Genomic DNA, 26742 nt, shown 5'->3' with positions numbered 1-26742 from the left:
AAAAAAAAAAAAAAAAAAAAAAAAAAAAAAAGTTGATGACTTTGTTCCTCTTCTCCTTTGAATCTTGTGCAATTGGAAAAAAATACATATTTTACAGCATTAAGTATATCAACAAGTACAAATAACTTATTGAAAACAGTCTGTTAAGTAAAGCAGTCAAAGGTCAGGAAATATGAAAAATTAAGAGTAATTATGGAACCATAACATCCCCCTCTATGTAAAGGTATTATGATACCTGCACCAAGAGCATATTTTTGAGCATAGATGCTAGCTTTTTTTACTTTATTCTGATACTGGGACATTTGCTGTGACTTTCCCAAAAAACTTGTGAGATCAGGCTTTCAGTTTAAGTAGTGTCCTCTACTGAGGACTCTTAACAACTGAACCAAGATGGCTCATCAGCTATGGAATATTTTACCTGCTACAGTGTGTTGCAGGTCAAAACTAGAATAAATGATGAGTGGTTTCTCACTGGCACACAAACAGGAACCTCTGGAAGCAGATGTAAATATAGCTTCATTATTACAATTCATTATTTTTACACAGGAAATGTTTGGTATATACTGCTAAGATTCAAGATGTCTCTGTACTGTGCCATCTATACACATATTCTGGACCTCAAGAAGTTGTAACTTAAGTTAGGTCTAATAGATATGCATAACAGCATTAATTTATTTCCTTAAATGAATACTGAGAAAACACTGTCCTTTCATGCACATACAAGGTTTGCTTTCTGTATTAACAGTTATTCTATAATTTATTTGTAGTAATTTCACACTGAGGTAGTGATATACTGTTTTATCTCTGTGCTTGTTTATTGCCCTTATGGGAGTGTAGGATCTTCAGACAGAAGCCCCATATCATTTGATCCATTTGAAGATTGAAGTGCAGAAAAGCAAACTCCTGGTCACAGTGGAGGAGTGTAAAGTTGAACTAGCTCGACAGAACAAGGTGTTATCCAGGGAAGGCAATGAAAAGATGATCAAGGAGCACATGGTATGAATTATATGCCACCAAGCAGATATATACAGAAATATATTTGAATGTAAACTCAATGACAGAGAAACAGAAGGTGTAACTGACTCTTAAACCACCAAACAGTATGTACACAACTAAATGAGATCAGTCCTTGAGACTTTAAGAAAGATTTTGATTTGAAATTAGTCTTTTCATGCTGATACTCATGACCTGGGAGCTTAGTACAGCTACCATATACATATACATGTACATATATATATAAATACAGAAATATACACACATATATGTATACACACATATGCTTTGTGATTTCTGTCTCTTTATGTTATTATTGCTTTTTTTTTGCTTCCATCAGTTGTTCTTCAGTGACAAGGGATCCTACCAGCTGTGTGAGAAAAGGCTACAACGGATTGAAGAGTTGTGTCAAAAACTGCCAGTTTCCGATCCAGTGAGGGCTACGTTGGAAAGCAGCCAAAGAATTCTGAAGGAACTTAAATCCCRGATTGATAGCACATATGTGAAGCTAACAGAGCGCTCTGAGATGTGGAAGGGCTATAAGAACAGGTGTCAGTTCAGTTGCTAGCTGGGTCTGGTAGAGCGTTGCCTAAAGAGAATAATACATGTCCACTCCTCTGAATTCYATTACGGATCAAAACCCTCATACAGAAGGATAAATACTCTTTTGATAATTTCTAGTAAAAAGCTGTACTTTATGTAGTAATTTCACAAATTACAGTTGACTTTTGAGGGTTTTATAATTATTAGCTTAAATTTAAAAAGTTACTGTTTGGTGGTGGAAATTTTTATCTMACTTTTTTCTTTGTTGTGCATCACGTGATATTTTATTTCAGATTTTCTGAATTGGCAAATTGGATTTTGTCAACAGAAAGAGAGATAAAGAAGATAAAGCAAAGTGTGCATGATACTGCCAGATACAAGCAATTTAAAGCAGCTGTGGGGGTAAGATCTTGGTTTATGTTTTTACTAAAACTACAGTCATTGCTACTTGTGCTACTTGTGCCCTGGATATATTTGCATTAACAAGTAGGGCAGCTGTGTGGCAGAATCTCCTACTTTTAATGATTTAAAGAATGACAGGTCTCTTTACTTGTATATTAAGAATATCCATAATACAGAAATAGGAAGATTAAAGACTAATCTAATCCTGCYGTCTGCCCAGTTAATGAGTTGTGCAAGGAAAAGCCATAACTTCAGGATGAGGTATTTTTGAGTGGTCAAGCTACTGCCTTACATGTAAGAAAATCTTCTACAATAAAATTTCTCTTCTACGATAGTGGAGACCAAGATATTCCACAATTCACTTTTGCATTGGTGAGTGACAAGGATGAAAGAATAGCTGGAGATTCAACCCTTTTGTTAAATTAGTTTTATTCAATGATGTATTGTCACTTGGGACCTACCTTGATCCTGTTATCCTGTTTTTGCTTCTAGTGCATGGAATTAAAGAAAAAAAAAAAAAAGGTCACATAAGGAGTTTGTGTGAAACTCATTAGCAGATTCTGACAGCTAACTGTACAGAGAAATGTAATTAAGGTGACCTTGATAAAACAGTAAGGCCACTCTTAATGGGCGTTTCTGCTCCAGGAATTCTGATTTACTCATGTAGTTTCCTTGCTGGCAGCTTCTCACCTGTGCTGGCACAAAGATGTAACAAAGCTATTAGGTGAAAAAGGGGGAAAAAAAAGAACTATTAAAAAATACGAAAAATACACAGAACCTTATACTATATAGAATTTAATACTTACGAAAGTTAGCATTTAAGATGTAAATGAATTAAATTATAACTAAGAATTTGATCAATATATGGAAAATATATAGGTGGTATATACTTTACATCTTTATATTTATTGGTGAAAATGCTGGTTTATCAGAAAAAATATTCTACCAATTATCAGAGGACAGTCCTATAAAGTCTGTGTAGTTGAATGCAAAAATCTAGCCCTTAACTGGAATGGAATCAGACAAGGCTGCAAATAGAAAAATATTGTATTTCTAGTATTTCAAGATAATACCAAAAGCAACATGTTTATAATACTAACCTTGGAACTGATTCTATGAATGCCRCTGCTCATTGATTATACTTTTTTATAATTTATTTTAAGAAAGTACTTTTTTGATTCTTCTGTAGGAAATTAGGCAATATATTAACAAACAAGGAGAAAATCTCAGCTGGCTGAAATCTAGACTTACTGATCTGACTGCAGTATGTCCTGATTTGGAGGCCAAAAACACAGAAGATGAGCTTTGTAAGCTTTCCAGTGACTTCAAGGGACTCCTAGATTCGCTGGCTGAGGTACAGTATGAGGGACAAGAAGAACTCTCCATTTACAGTGTCATACGAAATGACATCAATCACGGTTTCACAAGCATAAGTTCCCTGCTGTGTGTTTTTAATTAAACTGCAAACATTCAGCAACAAAAAAATCCATTTGTACTCCACGGGTAGCAAAGCCTTAGGACTACCAGCCAGAAATACTGACAGCAGGATAATGGATCTTTGTAGGATTGGAAGGCATAAATGTTTCTGGAATCAAAATGTCCATATTTTTAGAGGAAAAGGGKAACATTAGTTTTCAAAAGTCACCTATTAGTGAACATTGGCAAAATTAAGGTATATATTGCCCAGAGAGGTTGTGGAGTCTCCTTCTCTGGAGATCTTCAAGGCCCACCTGGATGCAACCCTGTCTAACATGCTCTAGGTGACCCTGCTGAGCAGGGAGGTTGGACTAGATGATCTCCGGAGGTCCCTTCCAACCTTACTGATTCTATAATTGGCTAGTRGATAAAGAACGTGATTTTACTTACTACAGCTAAAGCTGTAACTTGGTTTATGCATTTTTTRAGTTGAAATATTAAAGGAGCTACTTTGGATCAGTTTGTATCATTAAGATTCAGCTTTTGGAAGCTCCAATATAATAGACATGATGGATCTCCAAATTAAGGCTATGTAGCATGTACTAGATTTTTAGGAAAAGAATGTGATTGTCTGAGGTTGGAAAGGTAACCAGATTCTAGAAATACTGAAATCATGGGAATTTTCTAGCTCATAAGAAGTAAAACCTCTCAGAATCCTCTGAAACATCAAGATGTGGGAGTTCTCAGGAAATTTACTGCTTCACAGTTTTCAYAGTGAAAAAGAAAGATCAGGGGAGGCATAGAATATCTTACACTTAAAAGGCTGTGCAGAACCATTTGAAAAAGAATTCAGGATAGAGATTTCAAATTCTATTGTTAATGTAGATTCTTTTGGAGACCTTCAGTTGTCATTGTAGTTGTTCCAAATGTATAAATGTATAGTTGTTCCATGTAAATTTTTCAAAATTCTATAAATTTCCATGATGTGGAAACCATGTTTGGAAAGTTAGGGGAACTGATGTTCTGATTTTCAAGGGACTGAAAAAAACTTATCATAATATCTCCTTTCATATATTAAAATACTTTTACTTCTTGTCTCTTCTAAAAGCAGAACTAAAGAGAGCACAAGTTTACAAAGATACAAAAAGAAAATAAGATAYAGAATCTGAACTTGTTTGAAATCTRGAAGTATAATGTAGACACCACTTTATACTATATTAAAGATACTGCTGATTCTTAAAAGTCCAAATAATGTTTACAGTTAAATTAAGTTTTTTAATCATATGGGTGATATTCCTTAGACCAGGACTCATATTGTGTATTTACACACTTCCACAGTGCTTTTTGGAGAGAAAAGGTTAGATACCTCTAAGAGAATGACTTGAATCTGCATGACTCTCTGAAGTGAATCTGGATTATAAATAGATCGTTAAAGAGGTCCTTACTTCTTGACTACTTTGTGATGAAAACCCTAAAATACAGGCAATGTCTGAGGAATAGAGCCCTTATCTGAAAACCAGCTATGAGTGGTTAGTGGAATCATACCTAGAGAGAGGACCTTTCTGATATGAGGAATAATGTACCCTTTTTTCTATAAAACTAGAGACTATGATTGGCTATGTCAGAAGACATTTTAATGTCATTAAATAAATGACATTAATAAATGACATTTTAATAAATTCTCTATTCACCAGGGCCCTGATCTAGAAGGTCCAAAGGCAGCAAGATCTTTTGTGAGTTGAGTAGTGCAAGTGTTTTGTAAGGTGGGGCAGCTTGCAAGGGTAAGGACAGCATGTATTTTCCAAATGATCACCAGTAAGTGGCTGTCATAGGCAGCCTGTATGGCAATGTAGTGAGGAATATATCTAAACCAGAGGAAGGTCTCCACAGTCACATTTTAAATCTATAGTCTTCTTCCAATATCAAGTTAAGCGTATGCTAAGAATGCTGGAGATACAAATGGTTTGAATTTAGACAATTTACTATATTGTTACAAAAATATTCCACATATAGATGTGCCCTTCAAATGTATACGTACTGTTCAGCATGAAATATTTACACTTATCCATACTTGTAGACTGAAAAAATGTTAGGTACTGTTGGAGACTGTGTCCAATACAAAGAAGAAGTTAAGAGTGCTATCGAAGAGTTAATTACCAACTCTAAAGAAGCCCAAGCAGAGGCGGAAAAGATCTTGGATACAGAAAGCTTATTACAAGCTCAGCAACTACTACTTCATCATCAGGTAGGTTGATTACTTATATCCACATTTGATGTTTTGTTTTTTTTTAATAATATACAATATATGTAATTACTAAATTTTGTTTTGTAAGTTATTTCTAGTAGTATGACTCTGTATATTTGAGCTTGAGAGAGTCATGATGGAAATTGTCTTATATGACCTGGTATTGGCTTCTTAAAATGAAAAAAATGTACCCAATCTTTTTTAAATATTGATGCCCAAAGATAAGCTTTTTTTTCAATTTTAATTGTGTATCTATTTACTTCACATAGTGCTTTTTGGGGGCAGAACACATTAAAACCAGGCCACATTGAAATTTTGAATAAAGGTACTGTTAATGTATGAAGTCTCTCTCTTTTTGCCTTTTTGAAGATCAGTGTCAGATGCGATCATGACAAATTGGACCAGGGCCCAATCCCAGTTTTGGAAACTTCTCCACACTAGCAGTTTTGATGTGGCCCCAACTCTAAATGGGAGGTATACCTCTACCGTCACCAATTCCTGTAGATAACTACTGCAGTGACAGATGGGCCTAAGGCATCTAGGTGTAGAGCAAGAGGTGTTTATTTACTCTGGCAACATTTGGTCACTGCCCCAGTGGTAGTTCCTAGTTTCCTTAGGGAAAAGAAGGCTGTCCAGAGATAAGTTTGACGTAATATTTTAATTTATTCTGTTTGTATTTTTAACCCATTGTTAAATGTACATAATACATCTGCGTACATAATCAAAACCACAGTCATTTGCAACATTCTGACTGATGGCTAAAACTATAATAGTTTTCCAAGCATTGCCCAGTTATGCAAGGATAATAGGTCAAAAGTTCTGTGAATTGCAATAATAATAAATCATATGGATTGAATACTGTAAGTGTCTTGGGTTCTAATCCCAAATATATGAGATTAATTTTGAGGCCTGCTGAGAAGAATAATTTATTGTCAATGTTTGGGCATTATGTAAATGTTTGGTACTAATCTGTTTTTCTAAGAGGTAAAACATGTCTTAATGTCCAACTATATTGTATGTCTAGCTATGTTGTAATTATTTTTATCTAAACTGTTTTGTGTTTGTAAAAACTATTATATGCATTTCAGTTCTTACATGTCTTTTTAATACTCTGCAGTCCTTATCTCTCATAGGAGAGGTAGCAGGAATAGTTAATTTATCCCTGAGTTCAGACTCTTCCACTYCCTTTGGTATAGCTTGGTATGATGAAAGCAAACTTTATTGAAGATCTGAAGGTTAACTACAGTAGAATTGACCAGGCAACTATCAACTTATCTAGCAAGACTGGCAATGGGTCAGGCAATGGGTAAGAAAGGACAGGCGGTATAGTCTCAGGAGTTCTGATAGCACTACAAATCAGAATGCATTGAGGGAAAGGTTATGTGATTGGATATCCCCCTAGTGCTCTCTAATGCRTATTTTGATCAATCTGAAGCTCCAACCTGTTGCCTCAAAGAGTGCTGAGCAGACCCCAGTGCTTTCAGGGTGCTGCTCATGTGTTCATACACTTGTGATTACTTTTGCAATTTCTCAATTCTTGTGGTTTCTGTTGTCTAAAACATTGCTTTGGATGAATGGCCATATTTTAACTCTCTCCATACTATTTGTGTTCCATGGCCATTGTGAGTCCATTCACCCTTTGGATCCCATGTCATCTATTCTATAAGCTTATGAGATTCCCCAGAATACTTCCTACAGTTTATCCCTTTGTTACTGCCTTTGCATATTCCTGCAAATGCAGAAAGCAGTTCCTGTGTGCCAGTTTCCTGAGTGAGCTAAAAAGAAACATATAACTGTATATCATTCCCATTGAATGAATCCTTCTAGCAAAGGGCAAAGAGAATCCGTGCAAAGAGGGAAGATGTACAGCAGCAGATTTCCCAAGCTAAACAATTGCAGTTTGAAGGTGGACTGCCTAGTGCCATGCAGGAAGATTTACAGAAGCTGGAAGGAACATTGGAGAACATGCAGCAGACAATGGAGAAACGAGAAGAACAATTACAGGTGGATCATTTGCATTTAGAACTAAAAAAAAATACGCTTTATCCTTTTTCTTTTCATTTTTTAGTAAGGAAGAAAGAGTTTACACAAAAAAATTGGAGTTCACTTTCCCCCCTCTGAATCACGTTAGTTGGTATTTTCATTATCAGTACCTCCCATCAAGGCTTATTGAAGCTGCTAGATACCTTTTAATTAATAAAGGACCAGTGTTCTGTTTGGAAGTGTTTACAAGTCCCAAGTTTTCAGTCATAATACATGTTTTACGTATATGATACATRTTTTATATAATACATATGATTTTACAAATAAGGCATCTGTGAATTAAATTTTACATGGACAATTAGAGGACAGTTAACTTTGTTAGAGGTGACATTGTCCTTTAGTGAGAATTTTGAGGCTGGATATTAGAGTAATAATACTTGATACTGTGCTAATATAATCCTCACAACTACTATTTGGAATACCTACTGTTATCCATAGAGAAGGAAGAACCAAGGCACAGAAAAATTACATGGCTTGTCCTAGCTTTTATAACAATTCACTATCTGAACTGGGATTATAATTTATAGCTTCTTGCACCTGAACCTGAGTTCTCCTTTACATTTCTCTAAGCAGAATGGTAATCCAGCTGTTGGGCAGGTCCACCACTTTGCTTGAATGTTTAAAGTCATCAAAATTATTTCCCATGTTAAAGTATCTGAAAAACAAATGATCAGATAACTTTTTATTGTAAGAGTTTCTTGGTAGAACTATTTTTTTTTCTAAAGAAGAATCTCTTATATGAATTTTTAACTTGGGCCTTGCTTTACTTCAGAACGAAGAAAATATTTTTTTTTTATGGTGACAAAATTCTGATGAATAGTAAATAAATACTATATATTAATCAAAATTCTACATTGCCAAAAAAACCTAAATTGTCATTGCCAAAATCGATTCTTATGTGTATCATTTTTTTCCTACCATTTTACTGTAATTTATTTAATAAAAGAACTTGAATACATTTTAAGGAATTGTTGAATACCTGTAGTCATAAGCACAACCATCTGCAGTCATTACTTCAGACTTTTCTAGGCTGTACCAACATAAGATTAAAATATTGCCTGCACCAGAGAGAACGGTGCTTTTCTACACAATACAATGACAACTGGAGTGAAAACTCAAAGAAAAACTTCTTTTATTGAGTTCATAGCAATTTCATATGCAGAGTAGGCTGGATTTCAGGAGAAATGTCTATATTTTATAATATAGATCCTTCCCTTTTGCCTTTTTTAGTAACTTAAAATGAAATTCTCCACCCCCTTGTTGTCTTGTTGTCTTTTTTTTTTTTTTTTTTTTTTTTTTTTTTTTTTTTTTTTTTTTGTAGGTCACAATAAATAAATGGGAACAGTTTGAAAGGGACAAAGAAACAGTAGTAAAATATCTTAATCAAGCAAGCTCTGCACTTGAACGTATCTTAAATTTTAGCAGTTTAGAGAGCCTCTCTACAGAACTGGATCAAACAAAGGTATTTACTGTGTGAAATACAGGAGTTGTGTTATCATTCTACCTTGCATATTACCATGTAGTAAGCATGTTGCCTTCACTCATTGCATGGTTTTCCTGTTAAGGCCATTACGAATTGGGTAAGTCTCTGTCAGAGTGGAAACTGCATAAACTGTTTGRAGGTAAAAGGTTATTTTATGAAAAGATCATGAGAATTACCCCAATCTGCCTCGGAAACCCTTGTATAGAGGGTGATGTGATTCTAAGGACTTCCTGTTTCATGGTCAGTAAGATCACCTCTCTGTTGATAAACTAGACAGTCTCAAGCACTGTCATGTCATCATCCATCATGTGCTCTTTAGCATGACCTGTGATAGCTAGTGCTCTTCTAGCCCTTAGGAGCTGAAGGAGGAGACACTTCTGCTGTATGAACACTACCCATAACATACTACTTTTAATACCAGAGAATTGTCCCAGTTCGTTTTCTTTACCAATATTGAAGTAGTAAAAGTGTTTGGTTTTCCTCAATAAGTGTAGAGCTTTCCATGCTGTTTTTAACCCTGATGAATCTAGTAAATAGTAGCTATCTTGGTTATTCTTAGTGTCCATTGTTGTGGTGCATGTGTATATCATGTTCAATATAACATAATAGCTAAACAAAGTGAGATTTCAAGTTATGTGATACTACAAAGTCTTCCATGTAAAGGGTTTTATCTCAAGATTAAATATAGATGGTTACCGAAAGCATATAATCCTCCACCATTTACTAGTAGATTTGTTGAAGAGCTGTAGRATAAATTTTGCAAAGATAGGGTTAAAATCTTTTAGAGAAATAGTTTCAATTTTATTTGAGCTAGTTTGCTCAAATGAGTATATTTTTTAACGGGAACATGAAAATAGCTTTCTTCTGAGGTTGCTTCTGTGTATTTTCATATTCAAAACATACATGTAGTACACACATAACCCAGTATAATACTTTTTCCCACCAGAAACATTGAGAAAAATTATTTTTATGTGAATAAATGAGATATGTTTCTCTTGTTATATGAAAATGCATACACGTATATTAATATCATGCATCCTTACAGGAGCTGTCTAAACAGACTGAAGCCATGGCAGTACAGGCTGAAAATTTGGTGAAGAATTCTTCTGAGATACAGCTTGGTTCAAAGAACAAGCAGTCCCTTCAGCGGCAGGCAAGAATAATCCAAGAAGAAGTGAAAAAAGTGGAAGTTACTCTTGAAGAAGAGTATGTTCCTAACAAGTTGTAGTATTTCCTGCCCCCTATAAGAATGTGCTAGATCTATAGAATCCCCTGTCAACATTTTGTGTTGTCTCATCAGCTCCGTCATTTTCAGCTTGCTGTGGCATAGTAACCCAGATTATAATACAAAATATGTTAAAAGAGTAATATGTACAAATAAAATCTTTTGTTTGCTAATACATCATTTAGAAAACAACTGTAGTCACATATAACCTATCACAATTCTTATCCTTAAAGTCCAGCTGAAATCTTGTGAAGAAGGGATGATAATTAAGATTATTCTTGAGGAATTAATCTTTCAGAAAGAAAAAAAATTCAGTGCAAATGTGAAAATGGATCATTTACTATGTTCGCCTCTGTTTTCACAAATTTCCTCTTTCTCCATAGGAATGTCAAGAAGTGCCTTTATCTTAGCTGAATGCCCAGACTTTTTTCATGGGCAATATCAAAAACTATTTCTGCTGCTGCAAATAAGAAAAGGTATCATTTGCCGAATTTCATTTAAAAATTGGAAGTCATCCAAACTCTAAAAAATTGCTGTTAAATCCTTTCAGTTATTTGTAACTTTCAGTATTCACAAAAATTTCATCCCTTTTCACAATTGAGAACTTAAGCTGTCATCATTATCATTTTATACATATATATATAGTCTGTGTATACACACACACACATGCACACGTGTGTGTATTATATATATACCTACATGCACACAYACRTACATATATATGTGTGTCTGAGATAAATATATTAAATTTGACTCACAAGTCACAGAGATATGTGCCARSTCTGTCTTGTCRCACCGGAGTTCCTATATAGATGAATTTGCCCTTATAAGATTTAGCAGATACAACCTCTATCTAGATGCTAGTCAAAGGCAATGCCAACATTACTGTTTTTTTTTTCCCTATTGACCTTTGTCAGGCTACTCTGACTTTAATTTGATGCATTTTTCTCCCTGAGTTAAAGGACGATTGTAAAATAGAGAATAACTAGCTTCTGCAGTAACTGTAACATTCATGTTTGGTGGTCTAATTTTTTTAAATATATTACTTTCTAAAATATGAAGTATTACAGTGATTCATAATCAAATGGTSTATCATATCTTACTTGCTATTTTCCTTTATATATTATTTTTCCCCAATATTCTTGAGCAAGCTAGTATAATTTCTTGATTCGAGAGGTTCATCTTTCTATCATTGAATATTCACTTTCTCAATAATGGCTCTGTAGAGCATATGATCACTGTGTAAGTTATGCTGTAACTCCTATCATCAATAAAACTCTTGACCCAGTAATTTAACGTGAAGTTGTCCCAAGTACATATAATAAGTACTTTGCCAACAAACCAGAAAGGGATTAAAAAAAAGTTAAGCAGCTTTCTGCCATCAGCTGCACAGCAAGCTGTCCTTCACAATCTGCAGTTTTCTTACAACTGTAAGGAAGTCAGATACAAAGGCAGATGATTTCGGGCTGTTCTGCCTCTGAATTRGGCCCTTGATTCTGATTTCCAGCTGTATTTTTCTTTTGCTAGATTTGAGTGAAATCTTTTTGCATTTTGTTTTCCTGCAAATAATACAATAATCCAAACATAAATTTGTATATACTCATATTAGTGAATAGCTGTTGACATTGCTAATTTTTCTTTTTGAAAATAAGAAAAAAAATTAAGATGTGAATTTTAACATTTTAGATGACATCTTTTCTTTAAAGCTTCCTCTAGCTTTATTGAAAAAACAAAAGAACACCAAGATTAAAAACAAAAWCTTTTTAACATGAAATGATTTGTAAGGCTATATTTAAAAGTAAAATATATTTTGGAATTTTGTAATATTCAGAATTTTCAGGGGAAATTTTATTACCAATGAATCAGAAAATACATGTTTTGTAAGCTCTATGAAGACCCACATTACCAGTGGCTTCTTTACATTACTTTGAAAGGAGCAGAAGTTTGTATACCATAAGTTAATTCTGTTAGGCCTTATATAAATGTTATAAGAACCTTAGAGTTGTTATTTGTGACAAAGATAAAGAGTRCTTTGTTGCTGTCCGGGATGTTCAAGAGTTGGTCACAGTCTCTCTCTGTTTAACATAGCTAAAATGTGTGTTTCAAAGAATGTAAATATATTGAGTGAGTTGGGTCATATCTGTTGTTGATTCTTTGGCTTGATRTGAAATCATTGCCATAGAAAACACAGACTTCCTGTAAGATTAGCAGACTGCTACTGTTATAAAAAGCAAATTTAAAAAAGTAGTCAAGCTTTACTGATTATATGTATATCCAGAGTACACTYGTTTAATCATTCTGTTCTATTAACTAAATGACTATCATCTATGTACTCAAATATCTCTTCTTTTAGGTACCTGATATAATCATATTCCATATTATTTCATATAAATGGTACTTTCATTACTTTTCCTTTCTGTTCCTGCTACCGTGAGATTCTTGGTGCAGAGGTTATAAGTGAAACTATACTCTCACTCTCCTCTAGGTGTTCCCACTAAAGGTTTATTTAATTGTGCACAAACAGTCTAAAAGAAAAGTGAGTTCAACTCTGGGTGCATGTTTTGGTCCTCAAAAATCAGGAGTTTTTAAAATGACCCTCCTATAGATTGCATAGGTTGTATTTTTTTATTTTAGCAAGAATACAGGCAGCTTYATTATATTAAACTGTTTATTCTGTCTAATTAATTTGGTTAATTTTAGTATTAAAAGCATGGAAATGGTGAAAAAGAAGTGGGATCATTTTGGCAATAATTTTGAAGCTCTGTCCATCTGGATAGCTGAAAARGAAAAACAACTGGAAACTTTGGAAACATCAACATCTCCTTTGGACATACAGATCAGCCAAATCAAGGTGATTGGTTCTTATTATGTTTAGCATCAAACCCCCATTTCTTTGTGTTTATGCTAGAGAGACTTGAAGCTGAAAGGAAGAACAGACATTTGATTCGTGTGTCAGAAACCCTCTGATGTAACGGTGCCACACTTTGTACACGAAGATGCCAAGCAGTAAGGTTCTGCATATGCTAAAGGAAAATACTTGTAGGCTGCCTTCTCTGTCAGTGTTTAGTTTACATGTATGAARCCTGTGTGTGTATGATTAAAATTTATTATTTACGTTATATTCTCTTCCTTTTTTGAGTAATCGCCACTGATGTACGAAACAGCTACATAAATACAAAGTGTAGACAGCCTTTGTATTAAAAATGTACATCAGCTRGTGGATATAGAATGTGACTTTAATATTGCCAGCTAAAGTTATAACTTGGTTTATGTATCTTTTATTCTGAAATAATAAAGGAACTGTTGTTCTCGGTAGTTTGCGAACTCACATGCCATTTATTGCTATTGTATTTACACATAAATTCTGAGTATATATTCTAGTTCCTTATTGGTATCCGAGATGCACGTTGTCTCCAAACATGCCATTTCAAGGGCTGACTTTACATCCTCCTGCAACTGAAAATTGTCCTTCTGTGAAGTTGCATGTTTTCAAGGGGGCAGAGTTTTTCAGTGTGCAGTGTTCGTTGTGGCTTTCTTAAAGTAYGACCTACCTGCTCTTCAGAAAGTGCAAAGCTGTGCAGCTGCTTAGAGTTGTGTACCAGACTGCCACTAAATATTTCCAAAGGATCCCATAATGCATTTGTTTCATGTAACTGAAACAGCTTATCAAGAGACTTTCCTGTTCTTAATTAACTGTTCTTATCAAGAGACACCTTACATATGCCAAATAAATAAAATTGCCTCATTTCTTTATTGAAGAACAAAACAATACTTGAATTCTTGCTTCATCATTACGCCAGTTACGGTTTCCTTTCAAAATAATATATATGCATCTATTCTGCTGGTATACGTTGTCATGTATCCTTAMTTTTTAATTACTAAGTGAGATTACAGTGTTTAGGACAGCTGAGAAAATAAATGCATCAAATGATAYTAATAATGCATTACAGGGTAAAGAMAGTTTTATTCTATCTAAGTAGAGCTAATGAAGCCCTATTAGTCCAWTCACGTCAATGCTCTGAAAATACAAATCCTTTCTATGTGCAAAGATTAGTAGTAGCTATTACATTGCATTGTGCATTGTAAGTTTCTGAAAATTCCAACATGATTCTTCRTTGTTTAAATGTCATGACAGGAAGAAAATGGTCAACAGATAATTTTCATGAATGTCCCAGTGAACAAAGCAGAGCAAATCCTCCAGGCAAAGGTTAGGGAACATAGTTGTAACTCAGGTGATTGCACAGTCTATATGAGCTGTGGTATGTGAAACAAGTCATTTAATCTCCATTTCCTGGATGTAGCTAAAGGTCTCCTTCAATGATACCATTCTAGGCCTAATTTTGAAGGTTTTGTTACGTTCTATTGTAGATTTTCTGAAGGGTTTATTTATCATGCTAATCAGCATACTTAATTCATGATTTCAAATACATCATGTTAGTAAGGATTACCACAATATGAGGCAGAAGAAGACAAAGATCTTTCAACATCTTTTACTGATCAAATAAAAAAAACAGGGTGAGCTGAACATACTTATCATMCATTCTAGTAGTAATATTCTGGTTTTGTTGACATTTGCAAAACCTGTATGGCTTCAGCAAAGCCAAGATTTCACCTACACTTTTTTCAGAAATTCCTGGTGGACACAATGACAGTTATCACAAGTAGTTACCCACTGGTGGCAGCCTCAGTAGAAGTTTGAAGGCCTCAATTATCCACCTTCTCTTATGTAACTGAGGGAATTTAACAGAATAGCGTGGGAGTAAACAAGTGCTGCCTAATTTCTATCTGCTGTCTTGTTAGCTAATTTCAGCTTCAGGGCTGCAAACCCAATATTTTTACTCAGCACTGTATTCTCATGCAAAAAAAGATACTTTATGATTTGAATTAATTCAGAATATATTGCATAAGGAGCAACTATAAATGCTTATAGCAGTAGCCTTTTTTTTGTACTGTCACTCTCTAATTCCAGACTCTATACGTTGCAGCAAACCACTCCTGAGCTATGTAATACCAAGTAAGATCCTCTTTCATTTTTATCACAATTATAACAGGAGATGAGCAGTTTTGATGCACTTGAGAGCATATTTTCAGGAAAGTTTTCAGTTGATGTCATATACGCATGTATCTTAACGTCATCATCTCTGAGAAGAGCTCTTGCCCCTTTCAATTCTGTCTCCAATGAATGTTTTTCACTGCTCTTCAGAAGAGGACAACTGACATGCTACATCAGCAGAAATAATGAAAATAATTCTCTAGTGAAGAAAAAGAGCATTTCCAAGGTGTTTACTGAATAAATAGTTATATATACCAGAAGTTTGTCTGGCATGTAGCTCTCAGGCTTACCTCAAATTTGCAATAAAAGTAAGCATAGATAAATAGGAGAGAGCTGCTGTTGTCAGTTGGAGAAATCTAAACCTAGTGCTAGTTTGTCTTTACACATTTACTTACTGACATGGAAGACACCTGAGAAGTATCGTAGACCATGGTCAGTACTGTTTCATGGTGAATTCCTCTTTATGCTGTTACATGGTTCTTTATTTAATCCTCTGTCTGAGGGCAAGCTCATCTACATCAGCATCTAATTTAATTTATGATACTGAAGGATTTTAACTTAGAGTTGGAAAATAACAGCTAAGATTTTTTTTCAATCCATGGCATGTTTTATTTTGTAAGCCCTTGAAAACTTACTAAACATATAATCAGGTGTTAYGGTACAGTTCCTTAACAACATTGTTTTGAGTTATATGCTTTTTTTATCTTGGTGATTAAATTATATTTGCTTCAACACTTGAAGAACTTTGTTCATTAATTTACTGTGAAGTAGGAGATGCTAAAATATCAAACATTTTGTCTGCTTATGAAAATGTGCGTGTCAGCCTCTTTGAATTCATTTTCTTAGATGGTATTTTTAGGGCAGACTGGTTTTCAAAACTTTTACAATGCTAATTTCAAGAAGAAAAAGGGAGCTCACAGGCAGTTGCAAGACTTTTACAACCAGTTATTTCGAATGGTCACTGGTCACTATTTTAATTTAAAAAATCAGTAGCATGGGTAAGCAATGAAAAAATATAAAGATAGTTAAATATTATTTATTAAATATAAAGATAGTTAAAAACATATTGTACTTCATTATTTACTATTACTTTACATTTTAGGTTATTAATAAAGAAATATATGGTAAAATAAATGGAATTCCCAAACTAGAAGAGGAAGCCCAGTCTTTTTCCCAGTTTGTTACCTCTGGAGAATGTGCACACATTAAAGCCAAACTGATGCAGGTCAAAAGGTACTGGGAAGAGCTAAAAGATCATGCACAGAGGCTGGAAGGAACGATCACAGGGAATGCRTCAGCACAGCAGAAATATGAAGAAAGTCTCAAACAGGTAAAATATGCAAAATATCGATGGATTATTTACAGCAATGTATAGAATTGCTCTTTTTTATTCCAAAATTTAATATAAAACATCATATTAATAAGGTGAACCAGAATATATGAGTAGAATATACGGCTTTAAAAGGTAACTTAAAAACATTCATAGCTAAATCTGTGGTTTGAATGACTTCTTAAAGGAGACAGTCAGGAAGACATCAATATACCGACTCTGAAAAAAAATGATATTGTCTGAGTCTTCTGGATGTTGCAATGGTAAACCACATCCTGACTTGTTATAAACACTACAATCTCAGTCTCAGGTTGTTCATCGATGMATGTAGTATATTATGTGGGAATAATTTGAATATTGCTGTTTTACCAGACACAAGGAGCAGAGTGCTGTCAGCACCTTTTAACTTCAGCACTACGAGAAGTTAAGATTTAAAACCCTCTTGTCCCTAAATACTTATCAAATATCGTTTAAAACATGGTCCGTGTATTCACGTTCCTTTTTGGACTCTCTGGTTCGTCTTCACCTCACAGGTGCAGGCGGCAGTTTCCGCGTTTGAGGCTAAGCTGGCCGAGCCCCTGGCATCGTGCGCCTCGTCAGCGGGGACGTACGCGGCCCTTCAGGATTACACGGTGAGACACCGGCCTGGGAGCCCTGCCKATACGCGGCGGGAGTGAGAAACAGGAGAACGGGAATACGCTGCTGGCCGGGGAGCGCCTGGTGCCGGGGGCGGGCTGGGGTGGGCAGCCCGAGGGGGAGCACGCGGCCGGTCAGCCCGTGGTCGGGGCCGCGCTCGGAGGCACCCTCAGCCTGCGGCTCTGTGGAGCCGTCGGAAGTGACTGGAAAATACATCCAGTTTAGCTGAGCTGGGGAAGAGGCAGATGCTTCCTAAGTGGGTGGAGGCCCCTCACCCCACTGCGGGAAAAAGGTGAGCGAGCATAGAAGTACGAATTAAGTTCCAGGTTCTTGTTTTGCATTTCATGCATCTAAAGCATCATCCGAAATAAAAGATAAGAAACATGTCTGTGAGACAGTGTTCCTCCCGAGGATTTTTATGAAGCTTGGGGCTTGAGAGAAATCTGTGATTTAAAAAAAGAAATGGATCTTCTTGGGAGTATGCTTTCTCTGACACTGTGCACACTGGGCAGGGTTTCAGTGGACAGTTTTTATCTGTGATGCCGGAAGTCTGTGGATGTTTGCACGTCTGGGTCAGTCCATTTTAAAAAGAAAYGAATATTGGATTTGATTGTTCAGACTACAAAAAAAGCCCAAATCTGAGGGTATTTGGTGTAGTATTTTTGTCTTTTTCTACAAGTGWGTAATGTATTCTTTCTWCCGTAGACATTACCTTAATTTCTAAGAAAATGTTATACAGACTTTTAGTCAGATTACTCTTGCAGAAAAGTACGTATGATTTCTTCTGAACTTAGTGGTAGCTACTTGCAAAGGCTGTACACAAGATGCGGCCCTTCAGCTTCAAAAAAGCTTGATACTTGCTGAGGAAAAAAGACTTTGCCTATGGATAATTTATTTAGACAGCATATGTAATCATTATTGTTATGGTTTTTAAACATTATTAATATACTGAGTTCTTGAATATTTTCATGGCTACAGGATCATAATGATTTCATGTCTTAGTGTGAAATTATATTTTATTATTTAGTTTAAACATCRGTAGTTCGTTGCTGTGAAATTCACATTTCCTACTGTATGTCGTTGCTTTCATGATTACTATAATTACAACCATTACTGCTGTTGTTATTATTGTAAAATGGTTAGTTGGAACTTTATTGCTCTTAAATCTATTTATTTCATTTTGTGTTTTTCTAACTCATTTTACTATTTTTCATTCATTTCTATACAAAAATTTTCCCCAGCCCTTCAGAAATGGGACACAGCAAGTCAATTCCACATCAAATACCATTTCCGTAAAAAAGATATTTGGCTAAGGTTGACACAAGCTGACCGTAACAGTTCCCATATCTTTCCCATATCATGACATGGGATGCAGGTGTGGCCATCCTAATGTACTGGAATAAGATTTTGTAGCTAATTTGTCTGATAAATTAGAGCAACTGCTAGACAAACATCAGGGAATTTGTCACTTGGTCCAACATGGTCCTGTGGTGTCACATGCCCATTCAGAGATCTGATTCCTTCATTGCCAACAGGTTTTTCCTTAGTCTTTCACCACTATAGGCTAGCGGTAATCAAAAAGTTTGGGGTCTCTGCGTCTAGGAGAGATGAGAGAGAACTGCCTGCTGCGCAGTGACTCCATGATCTAGGAGATGTGGCATTACTTTGGGTGGAAGTGTAYGGTTTTGCCTACCACTGTTGTTGTTGTAGCTCTCATTTATGTATGTGGCTTGTTGTTCTTTTTCATGTTCGTCAGGACCTTTGTCATAATGTGGAAAAACTGAGCAATACTCTGGCCTCTCTCTCAGCCTGTGCCCGAAAGGTCTCCAACAAAGAAAAAGCTGCTGAGGAGGTGACAGTGTTACAACAGAAATATGAAAAGGTGCTGGAAAATACTAAAGAGAAACAGACGTTATTAGAGACTCTTCTAGCTCAGTGGCAAAAGTGAGTAAAGTCTCAGCTCTATTACGACAAGCACTGAGACCTTCCTGCAGTCAGTCTGTGAGGAGGGCTGGGCACAACCTGAGTTGATAATGCTCCRTGTTGTGATTTTGTTAGGCAGGARAAAGAACTATCTGCCTTCCTGACCTGGTTAGAGGGATGTGAAGCTGCAGCCAGRCCTTCAGAGCAATATGTTTCTGCTGACAGAGTTAAACTAGAAGGTGAACTGCAGTCAGTTCAGGTACGTTTGAACTGAAAGATATTCTCCCTACATTTCTTGTTCTTTTCTTTTTCTTTTTCTCCCCCCCCACCCCCATACCTTTTAAAAGAGGGAATTGATCAACCTGGTAGATTGCTTTGTTCTAGACTTCAGGCATGTCCTAGGGACATATTATACTGTTGTTGATATTATTTATCAAAGGTAGGAAAAATGACAGGAAAAATGCTGTTTGCAAATATCATATGCCTCTTCAGGAGTAGGAATGTTGGTATATGTGCTGTTACTTATCAAGGAAGGACATTGGTCTGCTTTTGAGAGGGTGCTTCCTCTAGGGAAGTGCCTTTTTCAGATAATGCTACTTTCTTACTTCCACGGGTAAGGAAAGTCGATCGGCAGCAGAATATTCATGGGTTTTATGTTCACAATGATTTCCCAATTGCTTTTTTAAAGACAAAACTTCTATCCTATTCTGAAATATTCCTTCCTGGGGAATTTTTGCCATTTACTTTTAGATTAGTATGAAGCAGTAGGCAAACATATCCTCTTTTACATCCTTCATGAAGCCAGTGAGTCCATAATTTCACTTTTAAATAATACTGAGGAAAATAATTTTTTTTTTAGTGTAGGGGGGGTGGCTTATGGCTGCCAGAATTTGTGACATTTTCTCATAACTCTAATGCTGTTGAGAGTGGCTAAATTGGAATCAAATGTGATGCAAAACAGTCTTAATTTTAGCCATTATCAGCAGATTGTAGAGCTGTATGGAAAGGTCATGCTTTGTCATGAGCAAAAAACTGTCTTTTATGAATCCTTACTGAATTATGGCTGCAGATCTAGCTGTTTGAGAGATAGTGTGCACCTCCATGTAACTTGGACGGACCTGTACTCCTCTAAGGATTTGGCTGTGCTCGTTCCCTTATCTCAAAGCGCGCTATTTTATTATTGTTATTTGGCCTAACGTGACGCAATTTTTAATCTAAAGGCTATATATTCTGTTGTTTTCCCAGGATTTGAAAGCTGATATTGAGTCCCATGCTTCAGTCTATGCAGACCTCTTACAATTAAATGAGTCACTGTTTCCAACAGCTTCCAACCAATGTGTAAAAGCAATTAAAGAAAAATTTGAAGAGCTGGATGAGAGGTGGAAAACTTTACCACAAGCTGTTGATAAAAGGTTTGTGCTCCAGAATGTATTTTTGTGCATTTAATGATAGTAACCAGTATTCAGATGAAGAATTCCAATCCTGAAACTTGATTTTTTAGTATGACCATTTGGAAAATAAAGATTTAAAAATAGAAAACTTCTTTTCAAAGATGTGGGACAGGAAATTGCAACAATGGAGATGACTATGTTTCTCCAGTTACATTTCTCCAAATAAATTGATGTATCCATTTTCTGAGGTTGCATGGTTGGAATGTCTGATGAGGGAGCAATCTGTACCCTGGATACTGAAATATCCATGAAGATGGAAGATTAGAAACAGTGAGCAGGAGGTTACTGGATATTTTCAACTAAACATTGGACCAATCTGCAGTGTACTGTCATGAAACTCATGAGTTCTCTGCATCTCTGGATTTGGGATCCTCAGCATCTGGTTTTRTAAACAATGTCTTTTGAGATCGTTTTAAAGATGAGAATTCCTGATGTGTAGGAGAGAGCACGAGATAGCAGTGTTAACTTACAAAAAATGCAATGAACAGAAACTGCCTGCTAAGGGAAGAATTCTGTTCAACTAGTTCCTTTCATCTGCTGTACTTTCAGTCAARCGAACCAATGAGTTTGTAACCCTGTCATAAAAACCCAGCAAAAAAACTTGTACTGTTCTTGTCAAACAAGTACTGTTTTCATCAACTTTTTTAAATTTCAAATTGATTGTAAATGAATACTTCCAAAATTACTTCCAAAATCTGTAATGTCTGCTCTTGATTTCTTCAGTTATATTCTTTACTGTGTGCAAGGCCCACTGTTGTCCTTTTAAACCAATCTGAAGCTCTAATTTGCCATAACAGCTATAAATACTTGGTTGTTTGAGTGTTGCCTCATCTTAGGGTCAGTGATAGTACCTCATTTTTTGAAAATGTATATTGTCGTGGATTTAGATTTCAGTCTCTTTAGTATGAACATATATATTTTATTATTTGTAAGGTACCTGAAAGAATATGACATGTCCATGATATAGGTGTTTTATAAATACAATTATTTTACAATATAATAATCTTAAACATAGAATTTCATCTTGATAATTATGTAGATAATTCCATAAGGGAAATCTTGCAACAGGTGATCTTGTCAAGATCCACATCTAAAGGTTAGTTCTGCTAGGTGYTGAGTACTCCTCTGCATACGTTCCCAAGCTGTGTTACTTTGAACACGGTACAGCTCAACGTTTAACCCTCGCTTACTTCATGGGACATTGAATGCTCAGCTACTCAACTCTCATCTGCATTCGTGAGACTCTTACCATAAATGCGGTGTTGTAGATATTGTAAACAGTATTGTATTGCTGTCTAGTCAACTGTGGTTTTGATTCTGGGAAGTGATTAATTTACATCAAGTGATTAATGTTTATATCTAACATCCTATAGGATCAGTTTCCTTCAATCTCTTGTTGCTGAACATGGGCAGTTTGATGAGCTACTGCTCAGTTTTTCAGACTGGATTAAACAGTTCCTTGCTGAACTACAAACCACTTCGGAAATAAACACAGCTGATCGACAGCTAGCTGTATCTCACAACAAGGTAAACTTCTGAACATAAATATCTAAGATAGATCGTATAGTGTGTTCAGCTAAAAATTCATCTAAAGCTAGCATGACTTGTGCTTGAAAAATGTTACTCTGCTGTAACCACATGCACAGTTCTGTTATTGGGTTGGATTGAAGCAAATTGTAATGTTGAACTGTTTTTATTAGAAACCTATTGTTAGTAGTACTTGTTGCACTGGTAAGCTTAGTACTAAAGTGTTCTCTGAACTTCTGACTGGGAAAAAAAAACGAAAAAAAAAACACCCCACCTATTTTCTTTCTTTCCCACAGAACCACTTAAAGGAAGTTGAAAATAAAAAACAGCAGCTTCAAAGTCTGAAGGAACATGTAGCAAAACTGTGTTGTTTCAGCTGCCCAGAGGACCACCAGGCATTGCAGGGAAAGACTGAAGATTGCTTTCAGATCTTCCAGGAGGCAAGTCAAATAACTAGCCAGAGACAAGCAGCTCTGGAGCAGCTACAGGTATTCCTGGAGCTCCACAGTGCTGCATCAAGTGTGCTCCACCAGCTGAGGCAGACAGTGGAGAAAACAGGAAATATGGATAAAGCTAAATCTGAATTACTAGAGAAAGAACTGCGTGATGTTATTCAAGATCTTAACAAGCTAGAGTCTGTTGCCATCAGTTTGGATGGTTCCCTTACTAAGGCTCAGTATCATCTAAAACATGGCATTTCTGAGCAGAGGACCTCCTGCAGGGCTGTGGTTGATAATCTGTGCTTAGAACTGGAGGCAGTTCAAAACCTGCTGGGAACCAAGCAGAGTGAGGCAGARGCTCTCGGAGCCCTGAGAAGATCTTTTGTGGAACGTAAGGAACAGCTGCTGAAGAGTATTGAAGATACTGAGGAAAAGGCTGACAAGGAAGGTCTGAAAGAGGCAACACTGCAAGCTCTCCAGCAAAGGTAAAAACAAAATTAATGTTTGAGATTGGTGCTTCTTCATTTGCTTGCATTCTATAGATATTTTGATGAGCTGGAGGCATGTGTAAGATTCATTCCTGAGTTCCTTATTTATTGGCATTTTGCAAGGCTTATACTTATTTAACCAYATATCTTAAGTGAGCTGTCTGGATGGAGAAAGAACGTGAGCAGAACAGTTAGCCTATCCCTCAATTTTTTTACACTGAAAGAACAGATATTGAAAACTTCATCACTGGGAATTATTTTGTCCAAATAAATCCAAGCTCCAAACAGTTATTAGAAATCAGATACAACATAGCTGTCTCTACTCTTACGGAATTGAAGATTGTACATGTGCTAGTAGGATTTGAAAATACATACTGTAATAAATTATTAAACTAAATATTTGAGTATGTTTCCAAGTCACGGTGTCAGGTGAAGGTAAATGTGTATCATCTATATAATAGTTGTATATGTATCGGAAGAAACTACATTCTAAGGCTTGTTGTAGCAGAAAAATTCCAGGTAACACTTTGTTTTCAAGAGGTATTCTAGGAAACATTAAAARAAAGGAACTTTTGCCTTGTAACTCCATAAGTAACTCTTCTTACTTACTCCTTTTCTCTCTTTCGTAAAAGTGAAGCTATGTAAATTTGTGACCTGCATTTTAACTTGCAGATTAAGGATCTTTAACCAGTTAGATGAGGAATTGAATTCTCACCAGCATGAACTCCAGTGGCTCACGGACAAAGCAAAACAAATAGCCCAAAAAGATGTAACACTTTCTCCTGAGATTGACAAAGAGATAAATTCCTTAGAATCTCTGTGGGAGGATACCAAAAAAGCTATACATGAAAAGTAAGTAGATTTTATATTTTAAATGAGAGGAGTGTGTTCTTCTTTTAGTAAGGGAAAGAGAGCTTGTTATTTGAGTTTAATCACTTTCTTCCCATATGTTATGGCTTCCCAATAAAAACTAGAGTCTACGTGTTAAATACTGAGTTAAAGCATGAAAGACATTATAAACCAGGATATTTGTACAGGTTGCAATTACATTATTAGTAAAGCCAAAGATAGGTCCTCAAGACAGTAATTGTACCTATACTGGGCTTTTACTTGTGTGCTGTTGTTTATTTCCCYGAAAGGTAAGTGACTTCCTTGAAGTTTACACCATCACTCTATCTAGAATGTACTTTACTTCTAGCATGCATTTTCTTTCTGTACTGTTTATATATTTCCAAAAATCAATGATCTGAAGTTATTCCTGGATTCCTGGATGTAAGTTTTTTAACTACCCAAGGGACCAGGCTCCTAAGTCATTAGAGTATAATCAATGATACGAGATAGTTTTATATATCAGAGATGCAAGCTTTCTTCTTAATCTTTTCTTGGTCTTAACTGCCTTTTAATTTTCATGCTTTTCTGTGGTAAAATAAGTGCCCCATCCATTCAGAACTACAACATCCTCATTATACGTAATTTATCTAAGTGCAGAAGCAAAACAGTTGAAAGTCTGGCATGCCTTACGTAACTACATGTGCAATTTCATCATCCTCATGTAACTGTTAGGCTGACGTACTGGAATAATAGTTGAAAAAATTATTTGTGCTCAAAAACATTCCTTTGGCTTATARTATACTATTATCATTTTTATTTTGATCGAGATCATCCAGATATTTATTAACATATTTCCACTTAACCATATATGCATTCCCTCCTGTAAATCTCTGCACAACCATGTGTATTACATTTCTGGTGTTTTCAGTTGAAGTCGTCTAGTTTTTTCAGGTATGTTGATGAGATGTATGAATCTGGAATGAGTAGAAGAGGATAGTTTTGTTTGAGAATCTCCATCACTCAATTTTCTTCAGCACTGCTGCTAATTTGGGGTTCATGTTGCCACAAGCCATTTTTCTTACATCAAGAAGTCTTTAGTAATAGTAAAACAAGTAACTTTTGACATAGATGCCTGGAAGTGAAGAATGCCTTGTATTAAAATACTTGCACTATCTATAGATGTGTTGTAAGGGTAACTGTGTTGTTAGACTGTCACATATTGGGACAGTAAGTGCCATTTTGTATGTAAAACTGAAAGATACTCATGTACCTTGTGATTCATTTCTAAAATAAGCATGTTACTGTTTGTATAAATGTTAATTTAATAACATATCTTAATTACGTATTTTAAGATGTTTTCTCTCTCCCATACTTTCAAACCTTTCTGTACCTGATTATTTTGACGAGCTCTTCGGAGCATTCACGAAAGAGCCAGGTTCTAAAGTGATTGCCTCTCTTTCTTATCAATGCCATGTTTCCCTAATTCCTTTCATTGACAAACACTATTCYTTAACTAAACATAACTAGAGTATTAACTCTTTGCTCTGTCTTTCCAGAAGAAAGACCATGAATCTAATGTGTTTTTTTCTTCTGTCCATTGTCTGAACAGGTATAGGCTTTTGTAAAGAAGAAGAAAAAATAGATTTGTTTCTGGCAGCAGGTTATTCTGTTTTCACTAGAATGACAGATGAGTTAAATATAAAACATATAAACCCCAAAACATATTTGATAATTGGAAGATGAAATAGTCAGATGTATGTTGCACTGCATTAGTCTTTACTTCTGGTCCTTTCTATCCCCAAAATTTCCTAATTCTCTGCATTAAAGAAACAGGTGAAATGAATGAGCTACAAAAGCCAAAATCATTACACTGTGGTTTCCAGTCAGTAAGATGCTAGACTTAGGAAGTGAGAAGGTTGCGTTCAAGTTGCAGTGTTTCTTTTGTTCAAGTCACCTTGTTTGGGATTTGCTGTATATGAGATGGGGATTCATGTATTTTCCTTGGTGAGGTGCTTTGTAATCTGTGGACTTCAAGTGACTTGTGAAAGCTCAAAATAATATTTCCTTGGCTGGCCAAAACATACTTAGCACTTCATCCTGATTTCTACTTGCACCCCCAGGATGAATTGCTATATCACATTCTCTTGCTTCAGCAACGATATAGTGGGCAGTGCTGTCTGACACAGCTCTTTCCCRTTTCAGAAAGGACCAGTGCTGTGTTCTTATCGATCTAATGAAGGAATATCAGAGTTTGAAGTCGATGGTAACAAAAGTCATAGACAGTGCTGACAGTACTTCTGTGATCAAATCCATTTGGAAGGATCGTGAAGACGTCAGGCGAACTTTATCAAAGGTAATTAAAAGTATTTTCATTTGAGGGGCTTAACTGATCTTTGTCTTCTGTTTGAAAAGTGGCCTCTGAGCTATGTTTAAAGTTCTTTAAAGTTACTGTCACATCTTGTCGAGCTGACACTCAGAATTTAAATCTTACTGATTCTGTTAAAAAGGAAAGAATATAGTCCTTTCTGCCTTTTGGTGAGATCCATTAATGTGTATTTGATTGCTGCTATTTTAAAGTATATTTTAACATCTAAAAATGTAAATTTTTAATTTATATGGAAGCTATGCTATAGCTACTTTTTATATAAAATACATGGAAAAATATATTCCCATCACAGTATGAGAAGATATTTCCGGTGAACATACTCCAATG

The 26742-nt window shown here is 35.6% G+C and overlaps 1 protein-coding gene across 1 annotated transcript in view; it reads left to right on the top strand.

Annotated features, from left to right (window-relative positions):
* SYNE1 (spectrin repeat containing nuclear envelope protein 1) overlaps positions 1–26742 on the top strand; it is a 313359-nt gene that overhangs the window by 102529 nt on the left and 184088 nt on the right. Inside the window, exons 23-40 of the mRNA XM_085308428.1 lie at positions 838–996; positions 1334–1542; positions 1830–1938; positions 3128–3292; positions 5432–5599; positions 7427–7603; positions 8964–9104; positions 10171–10331; positions 13051–13201; positions 16506–16733; positions 17267–17365; positions 19126–19313; positions 19428–19551; positions 20538–20704; positions 22117–22270; positions 22567–23195; positions 23871–24050; positions 26232–26382. Of these exons, the coding sequence (XP_085164554.1) occupies positions 838–996; positions 1334–1542; positions 1830–1938; positions 3128–3292; positions 5432–5599; positions 7427–7603; positions 8964–9104; positions 10171–10331; positions 13051–13201; positions 16506–16733; positions 17267–17365; positions 19126–19313; positions 19428–19551; positions 20538–20704; positions 22117–22270; positions 22567–23195; positions 23871–24050; positions 26232–26382 (3360 nt within the window). The remainder of the gene's footprint in view (positions 1–837; positions 997–1333; positions 1543–1829; positions 1939–3127; positions 3293–5431; positions 5600–7426; positions 7604–8963; positions 9105–10170; positions 10332–13050; positions 13202–16505; positions 16734–17266; positions 17366–19125; positions 19314–19427; positions 19552–20537; positions 20705–22116; positions 22271–22566; positions 23196–23870; positions 24051–26231; positions 26383–26742) is intronic.

The sequence above is a fragment of the Rhea americana genome, unplaced genomic scaffold, assembly GCF_003343005.1.
Source record: "Rhea americana isolate MKP2758 unplaced genomic scaffold, rheAme1 scaffold_275, whole genome shotgun sequence".
Lineage (NCBI taxonomy): Eukaryota > Metazoa > Chordata > Aves > Rheiformes > Rheidae > Rhea > Rhea americana.
This window is presented reverse-complemented; position numbering and strand designations above follow the sequence as displayed.